We start from the raw sequence: 22119 nt of genomic DNA, 5'->3' as shown, positions 1-22119 counted from the left end.
GAATTTGCTTGGCATGGGGAATCCTCATTTGGGGTAGAGCCAATTTATATGCCACTCCCTGTTTGTGGCCAGACTAAGAGTGTGTAAGCAAGCTATATTGGAGGGAATAGCCAGTTTATATGTCCAGCTGGACAGCCTATAGGACCATTGGAACAACCGGAGAATCAGAGAGCCCCCCATAACAAGCTTCGCGACAGCCCTACACCAGCCATTGCCTCCACTGTGCTTGGGTACAGCAGAGCCTGGGTCTGAATCTTTTTATAAAAGCATTTTAGTTACCTATGAAACAGATGTATTAGATGGAGTATTTATCTGTCCTACGTAGGAGGTATCACATTTCCCATCATACTGTTTAAATATGAATATTAGTACAATAGGAAATGAAACAATGAATTCACACTACTGGAGCTCTTTTGGGTAATGTTGATCCACCAGTTTGACTCCTGAACCTCTGAGGTTTGAGTATCACTGTTTAAATAATTAATTACTATTTGTCCTTCCTTACAAATCAGTATACCTTGAATTTATGACTGTTATATCAAGTCACAGAAGTATAAAAATACTGCCCATTTAATTTTGGTATATCTGGGTTAAATTTTAGCCTTGTTTTTAAGTATCAGATGCTAATTTCTTTGTAGTTTATTAGGTCATCTGTGGTTTCAGAGATGCACATTATCTAATCAATACAGCTAGTCCTATGTACAAAAACTTTATCTGAAAGTAGCTGTGAGACAAAAAAAACAAGGAAATTTCATTTGGACAGTACAAATATTCTGTTGAATACAGTAGTATCTATGTCAATACCTTGACTATGGTGAAATCAATTTTTTTTACTGCAGCTGCAGAAGGTCTAAAGTTACTTTGCTATTCTAGCCTTTGAGATTGTCTTCTGCCTTTCTCTTAAGCAAATGCTAAATAACATACTGAAGACAGATTTCAAAACAAAATGGAATCCTTATAGAATGCTGTCTAAAAAAATAAAGATCCAGGGTAAAATTTTCAAAAGCATCTAAGGAGCCTAAGTCACTTTTGAAAATGGGACAAAGGTTCAGAAGTCCTACTGACTTTCAGTGAAACAGAACAAAGGCACAACTGGTAACTTTAATTTTCAACAAGAGTTAGGCATCTGCCATTTGTGCCTTTGATAATCTCCCCTTATGTGCCTAAGTCACTTTTGAAAATGGCACTTAGTCTTCTACATTATTTAGGTGCTTTTGAAAATTTTATTCTAAAGTGTAACATGAGACCAATATATTTAGGTTTTGATTGGTTAATAACAGTGCAAGTCAGTAACTTAATTAGTTAATTACGTAGTAAAACCATCCAGATTGGTTAACTTAGATTGGTTAATAATTAAATCACACAGTGTTTTAATATCATGTGCTGCAAAGAGCTGCCGGGGACATTTTTAAGAGTCACTTGTGGTTTGCAAGCCTTAGTCTGAGTATCACTGATTTAGAAAGTGGATTTCTGTTCCCTGAACCAGCTACAACTCAAAATCTTTTTATTGTACATTTCCAAACACCACCACACAGAATCTACTTTATCTTTTGGTCAAAAGCTAGTTGCCAAGGTGAGAAATGTTCAACGTTTGTCATGTTCAACATTTTTAATCCACCTCAAGGATACAACAGAAGTAGAATGCCAGCTTTTTGAGAAATGAGCTCCATTTGCATGTATAATTTCCAAGTACGGATCCTTGAATGAGCACTGCACAGCATGTAAATGTGCAAAACCTGTTTGGGTGCCTTACACTCCCTTATCATTGCATAGTACACACCTTGTCATGCATCATCTCCAAATCCAACCCCTAACTCTTCAATGCATATATTTTCTTTAAAACACCATATACTAACACTATGCAGAAGTAAATCTCTGAGCACGATCATTTACATTTATGTATTGCATGATGGAGAACCATGTGAGAAACAAACAAGTCATTGGTGACTCTCCACAGATTAGGTGTTGCCTAAGCAACCCGGAAGTTTGGATGCCGTGACCAAAACACTTTGGTCTGCAAAAGTGGATTGGAGATTAAAGCAAAACCAAGTTCTCTCATGAGATAATTAGTCTATCTTGTTTCCAATTGTGCTAGAAGTACCATGAGAGCTTCTTTGCTCAAGATACTTCACAAATTGTACTTCTAGTCTTAACCAAACCAGAAAACTGAACAAGTGAGTGAAAATGATCATAAAATTAAAAACCCTTTCAAAACCTCAAACAGATTTATTATGAGAGACAGGTGAAGGCTCCAATCAGTGATTCTCTTAACTCTGTGTCTATCCTTAAAACAAACATAGGCAATTCTATATTTCTGAATTTGACATAAATCTCTACCTTTCTGTCTAGCTCATCAAGCGCAGCTAGCATTGAAATAAAGAGCTGCAGCAAAGCACTTAACTGTTAATTTGTGATTATAGAACAGCTTTTTCTCCGCTGGCTTGACATCTCTTGAAAGGAAAAACTCCATTTGTCATAAAGAATGAAAACCAGGACAGAACAACATTTGCTCCCTCTCTCTCTCTCTAAGGAATAGTAGGTGGAGTTATATAAACAACAGAGCAGTGATCAAAGAGAAATCTTGGGACTGTAATATCCTAGAGTATTAAAGGAACAGAGCCTTTTATCTATCATGGAGGAAGGAAGGAAATAGAGCATTGAGACATGTGTAATACATACCATTAAAAATCAAAAACCAAGTGAGTAACAAAAGAGACTGAGATCAATTAAAAAGCCTGATTTCTTCATCTGTGCTGCTAAAACAATCATGAAGAAAATACAACTTTCAGTGTTAAAATTATTTTCCATCACTTGGAAAAGCCAGGCATGTTACTCCAATTTAAGCCATACGTTTTTCCTGAATACTATGAAACACAGCACTGTTCAGTAATGGACCATCTCCATCCACTACCACTACTAACTCAGGCCTACCTTGTCTTCCACTCTGTTCAGCCTTGCACCAATCGTGTTAGTCCCTCGGTCTTTGCTTTTTTCTGTGGAGCAAGGCATATTTTCAAATGAATTCACAGTGTTATAACAATATAGCATTAAGCCACAACACAGGGTATCTAACTAGCCCACCAGCGCAGACTAATTGAACACCTTTGCTAGGATGATCGTTTTATTTCATAAAAGTAGCATTAGTCCAAGCCAAGATTTTTAATAGCTCTTTAGTCTAGAGCACTTTCAACCTTAATTTTATGCTTTTAACCGAGAGAATTAAACTGCTCCTAATTTAGTGTATGTTTCTAATTACAGTTGAAAAAACAACCTGGCACAATGTAAAGCTCTACAGCCATGTTGATAATGTTCATGGAGGATGTTTTATCTGCATTTTTTCTAGACATTTAACACTGGAAATGACATTAACAAATAGCTCTCAGCAGCCAAGCACATGATATCTATGTATGTGAACCACATCTCAAAACAAACAAATACTATTAATACTTTGCACTTCTATTATGAGTTCCAGTCAAAGCTCTGTACGACTATGGTCAATTTTAGCTTCATAACACCCCTCTGGATACAATCCCCATTTTAAGGCTGAAGTAATTGAGGCAGAGAGAGATTAAAAACCAACATTTTCAAAAACTGGATGTCTAATATTAGGTGCCTAAATAAAAATCACCCAGTTTTCAGAGGTGCTAGTGGCTACATATGAATTCAGGTGCCTAACTTTAGGCTGGAACTGGCTGGCAATTTTTGAAACTTTGACAAATAATGAAAAGTATTTTTCATCGATATTTTCACAAAAATATGTTCTAATCAGCTTTATTCCAGGCATCTCTCTTACATTTTGAGGTTTAATTGTAGCCTGTTATTTAGTGTAGTCTAATGATTAAAGCAGGGGGCGAGGAGTCAGGGCTCCTGATTTATGGTGCTGCCTTGGGCAAGTCCACTAAACCTTTCTATGCTTCAGCTCCCACATGTGTAAAATAAAGAAAAATATATCACACATCACCATAGTACCTGAGCACCTTACAAATTCTTGTGGTTCTTAGTCATATACTTATGCAGCAGACATTTTTTAATTCAAGCATGTCACTGATAGTCTACATATAATTACAGGAATTAAAATGTATTATCTTACCCGAGACAGAAATAAAAAGAGATGGCTTCCCTATAGATTGGTCCAATCTGTAAACAGAAAGAAATTATATTGTTCGTAACAGAAGATGACTCTTCCTCAGATTTAAACAGAATATTCACTTTCTTTGGTTGAAAAACCTCTTCTCCAAATAATAGGTTGCAATGTTCAAGTAATTCTGCTTTGCAGTACAAATGAACAACTTCATTTGATCCAAAGTTGGCCTTGGAAGTTAAGAAAATATCATCATTCTAGCAATGACCACTGCTTTTCATGATGATCAGTATTGTCTCATAGTTTCCTGATGCTTGTTTTGTTGTATCCATCTGTAGTATCTTTTATTAGATTATAAGATCATTGGGGCAGGCACTGTCTTTTTATTCTGTGTTTGTATAGTGGCTAGCACAGTGGGGATACTGGTCTATAATTGGGGTCTGTAGCCACTACAGAAATACAAATAACTAGGTTCTGATCAATGGTTCTTAATGATTTAAGCTTTTTTTTTTTAATTCTCAAAATAGAAACCTTTACTGTGAATTATGTCAAACAATATTTCTCTAATTTTGCTATCCTACTTGCCATTTACAATCCTTTAAATTGTCTCATCCCCGCCCGACTGCCCTGCTTATTAGAATCCTCTTCACAGACATTTACCATTTAGGATAGTGAACTTCATGCCATACCTTCTTTGCAACTCTTTGATTCGTACCATCAAGTTGAGATGACCCTGAGAATACTGTTCAATAACATCTCGTACATCATAAGGTTTTCTGGCTTGCTGCAAAATAAAACCAAAAAATGAAGAACCTGACAAATACCACAGCGAAGACATGCCAGTGATTTGCCTCAATAACAGATTTTTCAGACAACTCACACAGATGATTTTCTACCCTATTATATGCATGAGAGAATATTAAGACTTTCCAGGTGTGGGGTTTTTTTTAAACCATGCCCAGGACCTTACACATTTATTGCGGTTCATGAAAGTCTCTGTTTCTCGTGCCTTCCCTCTCCATACTGTAGGGATATGTAATTTTGGACATGTTAATGAGGAATTGAGAGGTCAAAGAAGAGAGTTTGCATTTTGCTCTGAGGTTTGTGGTTATCTTGGGCTCTTCTGGAAGTTAGCTTCATGGTCACAGGCCAGTTGCCATAAACTCTCTCTCTCTCTCTCTCTCTAACACACACACAGATTTCACTCTTCTGAGCCAGTAACCAGGCGGCCAGCAATTTCACGTCAGCCCATGCTAAAAGTACAGAGCCACTGGTGTCACTGAGTCCAGTCCCTTGACATGTGACAAGTAACTTCAACATCAGCCCAGTGCGTTAATGTTGCTGTACTAGTGACCTTACGGAGCACTGTGCCTTGACATCAGCCCAGCGAGCAATGTGTCGAACTAGAGACCTCCCTGAAATCTGGGCCTTTGCATCAACCCAGTATTCTAGATTAGCTGTTGCATAAAAGCTCCTTTAGGCCTGTAAGCAGACAAACACAGAAAACAAGATGTGCTGTGCAAGCAATTTTGACACAAGTCCAGTAATATATATTCATAGATTCCAAGACCAGATGGGACCACTGTGATCATCTTGCCTCTTCTCTGAACCCTCTCAAATTTATCAACAATCTTCTTGAATTCTTGACACCAAAATGGACACAGTATTTCAGCACCCATCACACCAGTTCCAAATACAGAGGTGAAATAACCTCTCTACCCCTACTCAGGATTCCCCTGTTTATACAGCCAAGAATTGCACTAGCCCTTTTGGCCACAGTGTCACACTGGGAGCTCATGTTCAGCTGATTATCTACCACAATCACTAAATCTTTTTCAGAGTCACTGCTTCCCAGGATAGAGTCCCCCAGTGTGCAAGTATGATCGGCATTCTTTGTTCCTAGATGTATACATTTACATTTAGCTGTCTTAAAACACATTGTTTGCTTGCGCCCTGTTTACCAAGTGATCCAGATCGCTCTGTATCAGTGAAGTGCCCTATTCATTACTTACCACTCCCCCAATTTGTGCATCATCTGCAAACTTTATCAGTGATGATTTTATGTTTTCTTCCAGGTCATTGGCAAAAATGTTAAACGGGGTAGGCCCAAGAACCAACCTATGCAGGACCTTAATAGAAACATACCCACTTGATGGTGATTGCCCATTTATGATTACATGTTGAGACCTATCAGTTAGCCAACTTTAAAACCATTGAATGTCTGCCATGTTAATTTTATATCTTTTTAGTTTTTTAATCAAAAATGTCATGCGGTACCAGAAGTCAAAATATTTTACATCAACACTATCATCTTTATCATGCAAACTTATAATGTACCAAAAAAAACAAAACCAAAAACAAAAAAAAACAGACATCAAGTTAATTTGACAGGATTTATTTTCCTTAAACCCATTTTGATTGGCATTAATTATATTACCCTCCCTTGATTTTTATTAATCGAGTCCTGTATCAGTCGCTCCATTATCTTGCCTAGGATCGATGTCAGACTGATAGGCCTATGATTACCTGAATCATCCTGTCTACCCTTTTTAAATATTGGCACAACTTCAGCTTTCTTCCAGTCTTCTGGAACTTCCCCAGTGTTCCAAGACTTAATGAAAATTAAATGGATGCTGTCTCAACACATATGGAGGTGATACCCATGGAATACATTCATTTATTCTGCTCCTTTTGGGCACTTCATCTGCCTTCTAACCACTAATTCTTTCCCCCTGGGGTTTATTCCAAACCTCTGTTCCCCTTTACACCGCTGCCATTTGACTACCCATATCAAAAGCCTGCTAATTTAAATTTCTATCATTCTGCACAGTTCCAGTACTTTCAGTATGAAGAGATGGGCTCTCATGATTCAGCAATATAACCCCAAATTGTCATAAAGTCATTCTCCTTAAAAGTATTAGTAACTTGGCCTAGGCTTGTGTGAAATGTTTCTATTCCAAATACACATTAGGCAGTTCTTGTTTTCAAGCTTGTTTACCATGTATACATTTTCTATTAGGCTGCATAACACAGCCCATACTGTTTCTATAAAGCAAGAATCCAACAAGCTTACCCTTGGGAATCAGACCCAAGGCATGTGCATGGAATAGGGAAACAACGGTAGAGTTTATTCTTTTAAAAGTTGCAGTTTAAATAACATCCATTTTCAAAGCTTCTGGTAAGATTTATTAGTAATGGTGAAGTTCAGCAACTCTTAAATAGTTCTCAAAAGTTCCAGTCTGCTGAGACACAATGAACAAATCCTCTGGAAAAGAAATGTCGTTGCACTAAAGAGTTACTACAGTGATGAATGCTGGAGGAATGCCTATAAATAAATAATTCAATAAAATACAATAAACCCTCACTGATATGTTTCTTACTCCAATTCAGTGTTTCCCAAACTTTTGAAAGCTGATCCTCTTTCAGAAAAATGAAATCAGTTGTGCTCTCCCTGCCAACACACACACACACACACACACTTTCCATATGCTGTTAAAGCCGACACCTCTTAATGTACAAAACTGCCACACGCCTCCAGTTAATCCTCCATACTCTCCCTTCTGATGAAATAGTGGCATAGATCTTCCTCTCCTTTCTTATATGCTTTGATCAGCAAGGAAATATTTTACAATGTTGACTTTTAAAGTACCATTGCTAGCATCTGAGTTAACACCCATTCAAATGAATGGGGCAATACACACTTTAGAGCTATTGTTTCAGGCTCTCTGCAAACTCAGGCTGACACCTCTACTTTGGTTATGTTCATTTCACATTCTGAAAGCTTTCCTCACACCCTAACATCAAATACTTCAGTTTTAAACCACAGGAAAGCTTAAGACAATTTGCAGGCCCCCAGCTGGTACTTTGGGTCCTCTTAGAGGAGTACAAAGCACATTTGGGGATACACTACTCTAATTACTACCCATCTGTTTTGGAGAAAAGTGACTCAGCTTGTTCTCAGCCATCAAATAAGAAGATAGTATTTTAATACAATGGCACGCCCAATGTGTACAGCCTTCTTGAGGACTATCATAACAGCCTTCTTAAAGAAAAAATACAAACAGCTGAAGTTTTTAAGAGCTGATGTTGGAAACAGAATGACCTTTTCTGGAGAGAGAACTGATTTTCAGACTTCTCAAGTGTCTCTCAGTTGCAGGTTTCGCTACCGAGCAGTTCTTAGGTTTTCTCTGCTGCAGTTCACCCCTGTATGCAGAGGGACAGCACAACCTATGCACTGATTCAGTTCCACTTAAGCTCTAGTTGGAGGGTTTAAGTGAGACTTAAGTGCTCTATAGGCTTGGGCTGGACTGCTAGTCAGCGGCAGAAGTTCACGCTTAAGTGCTTTTAGCTGTCTTCAAAGTCAGACACCGTCAGCAGACTCATGTTCTGCTTCTAACAGGTTTAGCAGTTTCCCATACCATCCTGAGTGTTTTCTCTTAGTCCATAAACTAATCAAATTACTACAGTTAAAATCTCTCTCAACATATTTACTTTTTTTCAGTTCAATCACATCATTAAGGGAATTGTAGTTCAGTCCATCAGATACCCCCAAAGCAAATCACAAACTCATGTAGCTGGGTCACTTCAGAACTGTGGAAGTAGCAGGGATGAGTATATTGACATCTACATATGGGCATGGACAGAGGGATGGAAGAAATCACAGCAAACCTGACTCTTTAAAAAAAAAATCCTTTAGTTAGGATACATCTATATTGCAATAAAAGACCCCCCAGCATAGCTGTGACTGGCCCAGGTCAGCTGACTCGGGCTGCAGGACTAAAATTTGCAGTGTAGATGTTTGGACTCAGGCTGGAGGGAGATGGTCTCAGAGCCTGGACTCTAGTCTGAGCTTGAGCATCTACACGGCAATTTTCAGCCCAGCAGGCCAAGCCCTGCAGGCCCGAGTCAATTGACCTGGATTCAGACTTGGTGCCAAAGGCTTTTTATTGCAATGTAGATGTACCCTTAGATTCCACAAAGAAAGGGGCAAGTTCCTCAGTTGGTATAAATTCACGTACCACCAATTTGCACTAGCCAATAAGCTTGCCCGTGGACTGATATTGTGAACACGATACTATCAAAAAATGTGAATACACGACTATGACCTTACACAATAGAGTCTTGTAAAATAAGGCTGAAAACTCTAAACTCAGAACTGCTTAGGCTACAGACAAGTCTAATTTAACAGAAATGAAAATAATAGGCCCGGTCTTGGGTTCCTTGCACTCACAGGGATGGAATGTGGAGGCCTGACAATAAAATGAGTAGGTATGTTATCGCCTGCTTTTTAAGTTACCCTGCTGCTTCTCTCAGCTAAGGAATAGTAAAGTTGGAGGCTTGGAGAGCTTAGATTGTGTGCAATAAAGTTAAGTTGCATTTCTAGGAATAAGAAAGGAGTACTTGTGGGCACCTTAGAGACTAACAAATTTATTTGAGCATAAGCTTTTGTGAACTATAGCTCACTTCATCGGATGCATTCAGTGGAAATGCATCCACTAAATGGTGTGTTAATTTTTCCACTGAATGCATCCGATGAAGTGAGCTTGTAGCTCACGAAAGCTTATGCTCAAATACATTTGTTAGTCTCTAAGGTTCCACAAGTACTCCTTTCTTTTTGCAAATACAGACTAATACGGCTGCTACTCTGAAACCTTTCATTTCTAGGAATGGGTATTTAAGAGTCAGAGCTGATTATCTTGCACTTGCTTTATCTAATTAGGATGGGAATCTGAAAAATTTACACAGTAAATGATCTTTCAGGAGGAAATACTTATGATTATAACTTAATACTCGGAAGGTTTATTAGCTTGGTTAAAAAAAGAGAATTTACAAGTTGGAAACAGAATAACCAGGCCCTACAGTATTGGAAAAGCAAATATATAAGCCAGTTCCATAGCTTTCAAAACATAGCCTGTTTCATCCCTTTGCTAATTAGGAGCATTACTGATGATGATGATAATCTAAATGGGTTAGTGTGACAGAATACACCATGTATTCACACCCAACACAGTACTGTAATAATCTTTGTACAAAGTATGCTTTGTTAGGTATCATCTAAAAACTCAATTTGCTGGTCAGCACTGTCCTGGGAAAATGTGTGTGGCAACATTGTGAAGTTATAAGATTTCCCTGTATGATATTATTAACACATGTTCCACAGTCCTGTCCGAACAGAAGTTGGCAAACAGGTCTGTCCTAAACAAAGGGATGTGTGCTCTTCTTAATTTGCATTTGAGCAGTAAAGAGAGTCATCCAGAAGGAAAGGAAGACAAAGCAAGTTTAAACAGATGAAATAAAACAGCAGAAAATATCCTTCCACATAAACACTTTGCATCCTGGGTCTCAGCTGGAAATGTTTTTCAAGAAGGGGACTGAAGCTATAAAAAAAAAAAGAGGCGGAAAACCCCCCAAGGCACCTCCCTTTATCTCCCTGCCTATCACATTCACTGCACCTGAAGAGACAACGGAAGCAGGCACTGGACTCTTGGGAAAGGGTCCTGACCTGAGAGTTTGGTCAGTAATCTGCTGGAGCATGTGGGTGAGAAATTTTGCTTCAATCTAATAGGTTGTTAAGTTAGGCATTAGTGAACATCTTTATTTTTCCTGTAACCATTTCTAAACTTTTATGCCTCATTACTTGTACTGACTTAAAATCTCTCTCTTTGTAGTAATAAAACTTGTTTTCCTGTTTTATCTATCAGGCGTGTTCAAGTTGAAGTGTCTGAATAACTGCATTTGGGGTAACAAGTTGTATGCCTATTATTCCCTTAAAAAAGTAACAGACTGAATGTATTTGTACTGCCCAGGAGAGGGTTTGGCAGTACAGGACATACATTTCTGGGGGAAAATCTAAGAGTGGAAGTGTATTGGGGTCACCCTGTGGTCATTTTTGAGGCTGGTAAGAGCCAAATTGTGGCTAGCCAGCTGCAGCACACACACAGACATAGCTGGGAGTAATTTACATGCCGGAGACTGTGAGCAGCAAGGTACTGCAAAGGGTGCCCCAGGTTACAGGGCAGGGGTGACAGAGCTACTCACTAGTCTGGATTGTACCCTGGAATGCCACAGTCAGGAAGGATTTTTGCATCAAATTCAAGAGAGTTTTCAGAAGTCACAAGAGTGAATGACAAACATTCAATATGGGCACAGCTGCATACTGTTGTTCCTTATTAGCTGAATGTGCAGCAGCTGCACGCACCCAGCAGTTCTCCAGGAGTCAGACTAGGGAAAGGGAGAGGGAAGCCAATGCTAAGGACATTTCTGGGAAACACAACCAAACTGTACAAATGTGTGCAACATCCTTTGAAGTACAAGTTGCTTTGAACTATTTTGTTTTCTGGAGACCTCTGCAGTGATTATAGAAGATTACACACACAATTCCTGATTGATAGCAAGGTAACTGAATTACATATAAAATACAGTCCAGTAAGTAGTAAGACTTTGAATTATAAGGCTATAAATACATCAAGAGCTTCTGGTGACATAACTATAAACCACAACAGAGACACTAGTTCCTCATGTCATCACTGCGACCCCAAGCAGTATTTTTAGCTTTGTACACCATGTACCGCAGATTTTTCATTTTAGATACTACAGTGCATGAATGAAATATTTTTGCAGACAACTAATGTAGTCAACAGAAAATTTACTTGGAATGAAATATATATATTTAAATTAGATTGAAGACTCAGGGATCATGTCCTGCTCTCCTGTACTGTTTGTGTGCATGAGATTTGTACCAGTGCACATAAATTTTGAGTCCAAGAGTTTAAAAGCATTCACAATTGTAAGAGAATGTAAAAATGTTGTTATGCTAGTGAATTAATTAAACAGGACATTCAAGAATGGTACTCTGCTTTGAAAGTAAATTATAGGGTGGATAAACTAGGCTATACTAGAAGTGATTTATTCCTGATGCATGAAATTCACTCTTGTGCAGAGGGGTAAAGTAAGACTTAAGGCACCACCCACGATCCTTTTAATCTCTCAAAATACCATTGTTTATTAGATTCTATAGAACCTTTCCTCAACAGTGATGTATTCACCCCTGTGCAAACAATACAGCACCTAAGCTATGCACAGGACTTGTACTGGTCCTCTGCTAAGAGGTGAAAAAATTTCTAAACAATTTTAAACAATCCTACAGACTTTATTAGTGAATAATATCCTTATAGATTCATAGATACTAAGGTCAGAAGGGACCATTCTGATCATCTAGTCCGACCTCTTGCACAGCGCAGGCCACAGAATCTCACCCACCCACTCCTATGAAAAACCTCACCTATGTCTGAGCTATTGAAGTCCTTAAATCATGGCTTAAAGACTTCAAGGAGCAGAGAAGCCTCCCTCAAGTCAACCATGCCCCATGCTACAGAGGAAGGCGAAAAACCTCCAGGGCCTCTCCAATCTGCCCTGGAGGAAAATTCCTTCCCGACCCCAAATATGACAATCAGCTAAACCCTGAGCATATGGGCAAGATTCACCAGCCAGATACTACAGAAAATTCTTTCCTGGGTAACTCAGATCCCATCCATCTAATATCCCATCTCAGGGGATTAGTCCTATTTACCCTGAATATTTAAAGATCAATTACTTACTAAAATCCCATTATCCCATCATACCATCTCCTCCATAAACTTATCAAGTAGAATCTTAAAACCAGAGAGAGTTCTACAGAATGGTTTAAAAAAGTCCATGGAAAGAGTATTACTCTCTGTGGTGGTGCCTAATGATGCCATTATGTTTAAAGGATTGTGTTATAAAATGGCCTCAGAATTGTGCGTACGTTTCTGCTTTACTCAAAAAGGAAGAGGTCTTTTAGCGTAGTATTTCACACTGTTACTTTTCATGCCATTAGAAATGTCTGTGTAGTCTCCATTAGGTTTCTCATTATAACTTTTTAACAAGAAGTCTTTGAAACTGGGCTCTGGTTGACATTTGTCTTTGGCAGTCCAACCATCCATTGCTGACTGATACTTTTTTCAAAAACAACATGTAGCTAGACAGAATTTGATAAACAGGTGTATCCTGAATACATCTGGTGCAGTTTAAGAACCTTGCTGCATTGAGACCTATTTTGGATAAATTTGGGACATTCTTTATTCTTCCAACATCATACTTATGGATGCACCCTTAAAAAAAAAAATATTTAGGCACTGATCTTGCAGGCACTTAACTTTAAGCACAAGTAGACCTATTGACCTGAGCTGATTTTTTTTGATTTTCTAACATTTTTATTTTCAACAGCAAAAAAACATACATTTTCCACAGAAAGCAGACACTTTTGGCAGAAAAATTTCACAAAAACTGTTTCTATGACATTTTTTGCCAGCCCTAATTCTAAACATGCTTACCATGTTTGCCTTCAAGAGTGCCATCATTCAATGTTGGATTAATTTAAACATTGGGTTGGACTGGCTAATAGAAACTGGAGAGTCAATAGCTAGTATATCTTAACTCTAAACATTTTATTCCCTTAGGGATCCACTTTGTGGGCATACAATAGAACAAAGTAGATTTGCAATATACTGCACATTCAAAGGAAGAATGTCTGATTTCTCCCAATTCGGTGGGAGGTTTTCAAAAGCACTTGATAAATTTAGGAGCATAAATCCCATTGAAATTCAATGATATTTGTGGTCTTTAAGTCACGTTGGCTTTTTTGAAAATTTTACCTTAAATCCTTAGAACTTTTTTGAAAATCGACTCCTAACTTTGTAATCAGAGATTATTGGGAAGTTTTGGATAACTGCAAATAGAACTTTATTGGAAGATTCTGCAGCATATCATTAGTATATAGGATGGCCTTGTGGTATATTTCATTTAGATGTAAACTTACAACTTTTGGTTCATTTTGAATGGCTAAGACTAATTGTTCAAGAATAATTACAAATGCTGGGAAAGACAGAGAACATCCTTATGGGATTTAGATAGACGGCCTGGAACACGTTTTCTTGCAGATGGGAAAACATACAGCAGAATTGGGAGCCAGTTTAGCAAATTGAGTACCAAGCACAAACCGTTTTAAGTATGAAGGGAATAGTCCCATTCTGTTCAGTCCAATGGTTTTTCAGCTTCTATCTATCAAATGATCTGCTGCAAGGGACTTTATTTTAGTAGCTAGGTGAATAATGTTGTACAAGATATTCAGGCATTTTCAAAATCTGTTTTTGACAAATCCCAGGTGGAAAGTAGATACAAGGTGTGGAAGTATTGTTTCCAAGTCTTTTAGTTAATACCATGACTAATCTTTGACACCAGTACGAACACCCTTCAAATTTCAAGTCCCTGCCCCAAAACATGGAGGAACTAGATTTTCTCAACTAAATGGTTGTAAGAATTATTTTTAATATGGCAAAACACTGGATATTTCCTTAATCTTGTTCTCAGAAACAGCTATACGATTTAAGTTGAAACTTTCCATAAAAATGTGACCTGTGGCAAAGATCCAGCATAGAAAATTTCAGCTTGAACAGTTAAGGTTTGATAATGTTATAAGCAACTGGAGACAGGGCCTTATAGTGGGAAGTATCAGGTAAGTCTAACTATAAGTGGCATTACCAGCTACACCAATAATAAAAAATATTCCAGATGAGATTTTGTTTTCAAAATAATTAAACAGTATCAAAGTAGTAAAATATCTTTATAATGTTTATAAATTTCAGTGGTGAAATGAGGGCCCAGGTTTTGTGGGTGCAGGAAATAAATGTCTCATTTTATTTCTTATTAACAAATGGTGCTTTTAAGGATTGCTAATAACTGTTGACCAACTATTTTTCACTTTGGTAGTCTCCATCCCCTTTAAATATTTAAAGGGAAGGGAAAACAAACTCATTTTAGACGAAGTGGATTGAAGGTGGGAATGTATTATGATTATTAATAACGGTGCCTAACTCACTTTTGAAAATGGAACTTAGGCTCCTAAGCCACTTAAGCACTTTTGAAAATTTTACGTATTATGCCTATTGCGCAAGGATTTTCAAATGTATTAATTGAATGTATTACCATATATTTATTAATTAGAGTAGCAAGTACAATGAATGGAGCTAAGCTCATTTACAGCATTTCAGGCCCTACATTTTTAAATGTAAAACTAAATCCTATAGGGGGAGATTTGCAAAAGGGTCAAAGGAATATAAAGGCACAAAGCCCACTGACTTCCATTAGTGAATTACTGATGTAAGCTATTCTAAATCAAACAGAGTGTTGATACAGGGGTTTCTATTGGGTTAACTAAATTGGTTTAAAAAAACCCACAGTTTTGACAGACAGGTTTAACTTTTTATGTTGACCAGGCCAAAGTAGCTACTGTTAAATGTCTATGTATCCAAAATACCAGCAACTGAAATGAGACAGAAATGTCAATGTAGGCTATAGGCGTAGAGATAACTGATTATCTTATGAACTTTGAAGGGGGTTTCTTACCTCTCTAGGAGGGGCAAGAGAAATGAAGCAGAGACCTTCCAGTATGCTAACAAATTTCCATCCCTGCCCCTTATCAGGACTTCATTAACATTAAGTATGAGATAGAAAACAAGGTTAAAGTAGTATTTTAATCTCTAAGCCTACTGAGTCAGCATGACAATAACATACAACTCAGAATTAATGAAGACATATGAGAATGTTTGCATTGCAAGAAGGAGATGAAGATAACAGCAGGTGAAAGGTCAAGTCCATTAGCAGAAAACAACATTTTAATTCAGGCTGCATTTCAGCAGCTTAGCCTATTCCCAGTGTGTCCACAGTGGACTAACCTGCTGCTAAACAACCACCCTATTCAAGGAGGGAGAGAATAGTGGGTGTGACTCACCATTACTGATATGAATTGTGCTAGTCTGTTTCTTACATTTATAAAAGAAACAATAAGCCAAGAGTATAAAAGGGCTTATTTAGAAAACTAGTCCTGTTCAAAACTTGCCTGAAATTTTTTCTTTGCCACAAAGTACTGCATCCGTCGTATCACCTTAATGGCAGCACGGTGGTGTTCTCGCAGCCTGTAGGAAAAATGAGAGGAATGAGTTGGGTGAAAGAGATCATCTCCAGCCATATAATAAGGATAATAACCTTCAGTAAGTGCTTCAGTGACAAGTGAATGTTTATGCAAGAAGCGACAATTCCTTCTGTGGACACAACACACCATTACTGGGACCACACATACCAAAAAAAAAGAAAAAGCTTTTAAAATCTGAAACTTTATCTCTATGGTTTATGCTAGGACGTAATGTATTGCACAATGTTAAGTGGTGACCATATGAATCTATCCCTGTGTCAGGTGAGCCCCCTCCCATCTCTCCTGCTTTCTCGTTCTCTCAAAAGCCCCAGACATGAGCATTTAGAACATTAGCTCTCAGGTTTCTTTTTTATAAAGAAGCACCCTAGTATTGTAGCCTATAGTATAGCTTTTTCTTTCCAGATCTTTTGCAAGTTTTCCTCCACTTGCACTAATTAGTTCTTTTAGGAAAACCATCGCTGAAAAATATCTTTGAGTGGTCAACTGCATGAATGGTACTATAGCAGAATATGAAACATTAACAATAAGTAACATATGGAAGATCAAAAAACAAAACAAGTCCCCTATAAACTACAAATAGAATTGAGAAATACTAAGTACTTTATAATAAACTATTACCATAAAGCTTTTGCTTTTCACAACACAGTGTTAAACATTATACTTTATTTAAAATAGATTATAAAAATGAAAGATTTTTCTTTATACTTTTAATTATATTTTAAAATATTTTAAATATGATATATATTTTCTTAAAATTATAATCAGATAAAGCTGTGTTTATGATTTATTCCAATTATTTATTCTTAATGGTCATTCTTCAGCTATAACAAATGAAAAACTCTTAGTGTTATATAGAGACACATTTGAGTGAATTTAATATACAAAGGTTCTTACCCACTATAAATACATAATTTAAAACTGGTCTACTTTGACTCTTATTCCAGTACTAGTCAATGCTTCTACTAACTACTAAAGGGCACAAGCAGTAGAGCAGTTCTGACCTTACTTAGATTTTCCAAATGTATTTTCTTTGTAACTTATTATCAGTAATGGTTGTTTACAAAGCCATATTTACACACATGAAGACTTCATTTCCTGCTAAATAGTGCATTCTGTTTGTATTGAACTGAGCACCTTCGTATCCTCCCTGGGATGGGAATCTCTCACAACAAGGTTCTTTATATGTTTAGGTCTCATGCAGAACACAGCTCGGCAGTATTGTCAGCCCTTCACATAATCAGATTTTTTTCCTAAGTAACCACACATTTCCTCCAGCAAACAGTTTTTCCAAAGCGTAATTGGTGAAATTCCACCTTCTGGGCAGTTGGAGGGTTACAGACACCCGAAGCACAGGGTTGCATTCTGACCATCTTGGCTAATAGCTATTGATGGATCTATCCTCCAGGGAATTATCTAATTCTTTTTTGAACCCAGTTATATTTCTGGCCATCACAACATCCCATGGCAATGAGTAACATAGGTTGACAATGCATTGTGTGAAGTACTTCCTTATGTTTGTTTTAAATATGCCACCTATTAATTTCATTGGGTGACCTCTCGATCTTGTGTGAAGGGGTGAATAACACTTCCCTATTCACTTTCTCCACATCATTCATAGTTTTATAGACCTCTGTCATAGTCCCCCTACTCATCTCTTTTCTAAGCAGGACAGTCTGTCTTTTTGATCTAGCCTCATATGGAAGCTTTTCTATACCTAATCATTTTTGTTGCCTTACTCTGCACCTTTTCCAATTCATATATATGTTTTTTGAGTGGGGCAACCAGAACTGCACATTGTATTCAAGGTGTGGGTGCATCATAGATTTATACAGTGGCATTATATTTTTTGTCTTATTTACCACTTTCCTAATGGTTCCTAATATTCTGTTAGCTTTTTTTTTTAACTACAGTTGCAAATTGAACACACGTTTTCAGGGAAACTATCCACAATGACTCCAAGATCTCTCTTGAGTGGTAACAGCTAATTTTGACCCCATTATTTTGTATGTATAATTTTGATCGTTTTCCAATGTGCTTTATTTTTCACTTAACAACATTGAATTTCATCTGCCATTTTGTTGCCCAGTCACTCAGTTTAGTGAGATCCCTTTGTATCTCTTTGCCATCTGCTTTGGACTTAACTATTTTAAGTAATTTTGGATCATCTGCAAATTTTGCCACCTCACACTTCACCCCTTTTTCCAAATCATTTATGACTATTTTCAACAGCACTGGTCCCAGTACAGATTCTTGGGGGGCTCTGCTATTTACCTCTCTCTTCATTGTGAAGACTGACCATTTATTCCTACCTTTTGTTTTCTGTTTTCTAATCAGTTACTGATCCATGGGAGGACCTTCCTCTTATCTCAGGCCTGCTTATTTTGCTTAAGAGTCTTTGGTGAGGGACCTTGTCAAAGGCTTTTTTAAAGTCCAAGTACACTATAATAAATTGATCACCATTGTCCACATTAGTTGACCCCTTCAAAGAATTCTAATAGATAGGCGAAGCATGATTTCCCTTTACAAAAGTGGTGTTGATTCTTCCCCAACTTACTGTGTTTATTTAGGAATCTGATAACTCTGTTCTTTACTATAGTTTCAACCAATTTGCCTGGTAGTGAAGTTAGGCTTACTGGCCTGTAATTGCCAGGATTGTCTCTGGAAACTTTTTTAAAAAAAATAGGTGTTATATTAATTACCCTCAGGTCATCTGGTACAGAGGTAGAATAAAGCGACAGGTTACATAGCAAAGTTAGTAGTTCTGCAATTTCATATTTGAGTTCCTTCAGAACTCTTGGGTGAATACCATCTGGTCCTGGTGATGTATTACTGTTCAATTTATCAGTTAAAATAGCTTTCCCCAGAAAAATGCTAGTTTTTAATCTGGTAAAAATTGCCTCTTGTTTTCATAACCCCTTCTCCATCCCATCACATAAGGTTTTCCAATGCATCTGTTTTTAATCACTCTTTGTTTAATGCTAATGTTTACTTCTATGAAAGGAAAAACAGAAAATTGACACATTTCTTTTATTCTTCTATACCACAACCCCTTTAGAAACTCCCACATAACACTTGTTATTTTGCTAACACTGAAAAAAAAAAGTCCCTGCATACAAGGTTCTCCTACTTCCCAGAGATTAAATGTTTTTGGAGGGAAAGAAAGGAATAAGATTTTAATTAGTAGCCAAGGTTATGGTTCTTGGTTGTTTGATATCTTCTGCAAACTGGTAACAAATGCTTTAGTAAATGTAGAGTTTAAACATTAACTCGCAATATTTGATTGTATGACCATTTGTGACACACCTGTAGTCTCTAGGCAGACAGTGGATGTATTAACAAATCTATAATTTCAGGGATTTCATCCTAAGTGCATATTTGCCAACCAGCTGTACAGTACATTTTCATTCTCTAAGCAATATTTTCATGACTAGCTGCACACTCCTGAAAAACTGACCATTTTTAACTGGGAGCTGAGCACTCTTGAAATCTAGCCCTTAAATTTCACAGGTTTGGACTTGCTTAACTTTGGCAAAAGTTTTATAAATATTTCATGGGTTGGGTCAGGGGGAGGGAGAGCTGAGTTATAAAAAAAACCCCACACACATTTTCCTTTTGTAAGTATATTTATTTACATAAAACCATGCCTTAGACTCTATGGTATACTGTTATGAACTTGACGGATATCTCTGAGGTGACCTGCAAGTAAATATCTGAGTGCTCATGATAATCAAGAGAAGTAGTCAACACATCATCATCTTCTTAAAATTAAGCTTAAACATATCTATGCCAGTAAAATCTAGAACCACAGAGAATCACTGACTGTGGCATCCCAGCATGTATTTTGCTGGATAGAAGCCATGTAAGGCTTTTTTTTTCTTTCCCAGCAATGTTTCACAGTTATTTCACTCTCTGTCTCTGAACTCTCCCCCCTTCTTTATTTAAGTGCATTTAATGTTGGTGAAAGACAACCCTAATAGCTCAAGTGTTCTTTCCACATGGAAAGCTTGCAATGAACCTTAGGCTTGTTGTCACAATCATCTCAGGAGATGGGAAGGATATCATAGTTCTAATGTCCGTTTAGTTTTCAGCCATGATATTGGGACTGGCCATTGGTATCAGTTGTGACAATTGTCTTGGATCTGAACCAAGAATTTATTTCACATAGCTGACTGAGCAACCATCAGCAAGCTAATGAAGTCACTGTCAATCTAGTTTGAAATGAATTGGTTTCGTGCTTTAGAGATGAAAGACTCTGTATCCCTTTAACCACCTTTGTAAATAAGTTTAATGTTCCTAATTTAAAAGGCTACAATAAAAAAACCCAACCACACATCTTAGAAAAAAGTACAATAGTCTCAGTATTGTCCACCGCAGGGGTCAAAAATTGAGTCCATCCCCCCAGAATACTTAGATTGGTCTTAAAAATCATTAGATTAAAATAAAAAAGTAAAATAAATGTTGGTTCCTTCTAACTTTCTGAGTCTTTCAGGGTGCACTTCATGTTTTCAAGCCTCTCTGCAACCATGAGGGCCAGGAATTTTTTTTTTTTTTTTTAAAATGAAAATTGAGATTCTCATGCAGTGTCATGATTTCAGCAACTGGGGCTTTAAGGAAATTGCAAGAGTTGGCAACAAAAAGGAATGTCATTGGCAACTACAAACAGATCTGTTTAACATAGTCCCCAATATTGCAAACTTTTATTCACATGCTTTATTTTACAGATGTGAATAATCCCATTGACTGTAGCTGACTAACTTGAACTTCAGTGGAACTGCTCACCTCTGTAAAGTTAAGCATGTGCCTAAATGTTTGCAGGATTTGGGTTTTAGATTGCATGCCGCTTACACAGATGGACATTCTTCTCTCTCTGTGCTTTGTACATCTAGGGGCATGTTATCAGTGCTCAGTTAAAATTAAAAAAAAAATCAGTGTTATCTGTCCCATACCAGACACTAATGTTTTTTTTCATTATAAAAAGCACATAAAAAGACGGGACATTTAAAAACCAAAACAAATGAAAATGTCACCCATGTTTCAACAGAGCTGACAATTGTGTACAAGGTCCACAAGCACAGATTATGATAGTGGAAAGCAAGTGCATAGCAATGACAGGCACACTTGGTATTCTTTAAAGGATTTATGCTTATCAGTGAAAACCATGTGTGCATTTTGCTGAGATAGATCAGAATCAGTTTACCCTTGACAAATAGTTGATGAACAATATGTTACACCACATTCAGTCATGTCAATTTGACTGTAATCCTTTAAATGTAATGGAAGCACAGCTGCATTCAATAATATATATTCTGACACTCACAAACACTGTACACAGATCACTTGAGATTTTCAGTGGGTTTTAATACATGGAATGGATCTCTGGAACAACAAATATAACATTGGAATTGTTAATGTCATGGGAATTATGCTTCTGAATTGACAGGGGTATATCTCCTTAGAGAGGCAGTTTTAATAATCTCTTGAGAGCTGACAGCAATACTAGGCCAGTAGGGCCAATGGAGTAACACAAATCAAGAGCATTTATATTCTGGCATTTACAGACAAGGCTTTGGATTTGCACTCTAACATCAAGTAATAATACAAGGCTGTTGGAGGCACTCCTCATAATATCAGAGTCAGGGGCGAGAAAAACCTAAAACTAAACTTTGAGTCAAGCATCCGTATCACACAAGATGAAATTCATACCATACAATCTCTGCTGTTGGGCTTTCTTAATTATTTCTTTCTTTTCCTCTTTTGCAATTAGTTTACTCAGCTATAATGGAAAGTTCCACTTGGAGGAACAATAAACTCTTCACCAGCCAATCAGAATTCTGAATCTGAAATGATATCCTTACCCCTTTAGTAAAATATCAGAGCTGCAGTTCTTCAGATAATCCTACAGCATATGCTGATTCACTAGTGAGACATTTATAATGCTCAGCAAATACTGTGGTGGAGCCATTTGCTCAGAGATTGATCAATCATGTATTTGACCAAATGATCTTTTTTATAAACTTAGTTCCCTAGA

General features: G+C 37.3%; 1 protein-coding gene across 2 annotated transcripts in view; it reads right to left on the bottom strand.

Annotated features, from left to right (window-relative positions):
* KCNQ1 (potassium voltage-gated channel subfamily Q member 1) overlaps positions 1-22119 on the bottom strand; it is a 553100-nt gene that overhangs the window by 139144 nt on the left and 391837 nt on the right. For both annotated transcript variants that reach the window (XM_038406492.2, XM_038406493.2), the window contains 4 exons: positions 15999-16074; positions 4771-4865; positions 4091-4137; positions 2932-2993 (listed from right to left, as the gene is read on the bottom strand). In XM_038406492.2, coding sequence (XP_038262420.2) covers positions 2932-2993; positions 4091-4137; positions 4771-4865; positions 15999-16074 — 280 coding nt within the window. The remainder of the gene's footprint in view (positions 1-2931; positions 2994-4090; positions 4138-4770; positions 4866-15998; positions 16075-22119) is intronic.

Source organism: Dermochelys coriacea, chromosome 6 (genome assembly GCF_009764565.3).
Source record: "Dermochelys coriacea isolate rDerCor1 chromosome 6, rDerCor1.pri.v4, whole genome shotgun sequence".
NCBI classification, from domain to species: domain Eukaryota; kingdom Metazoa; phylum Chordata; order Testudines; family Dermochelyidae; genus Dermochelys; species Dermochelys coriacea.
This window is presented reverse-complemented; position numbering and strand designations above follow the sequence as displayed.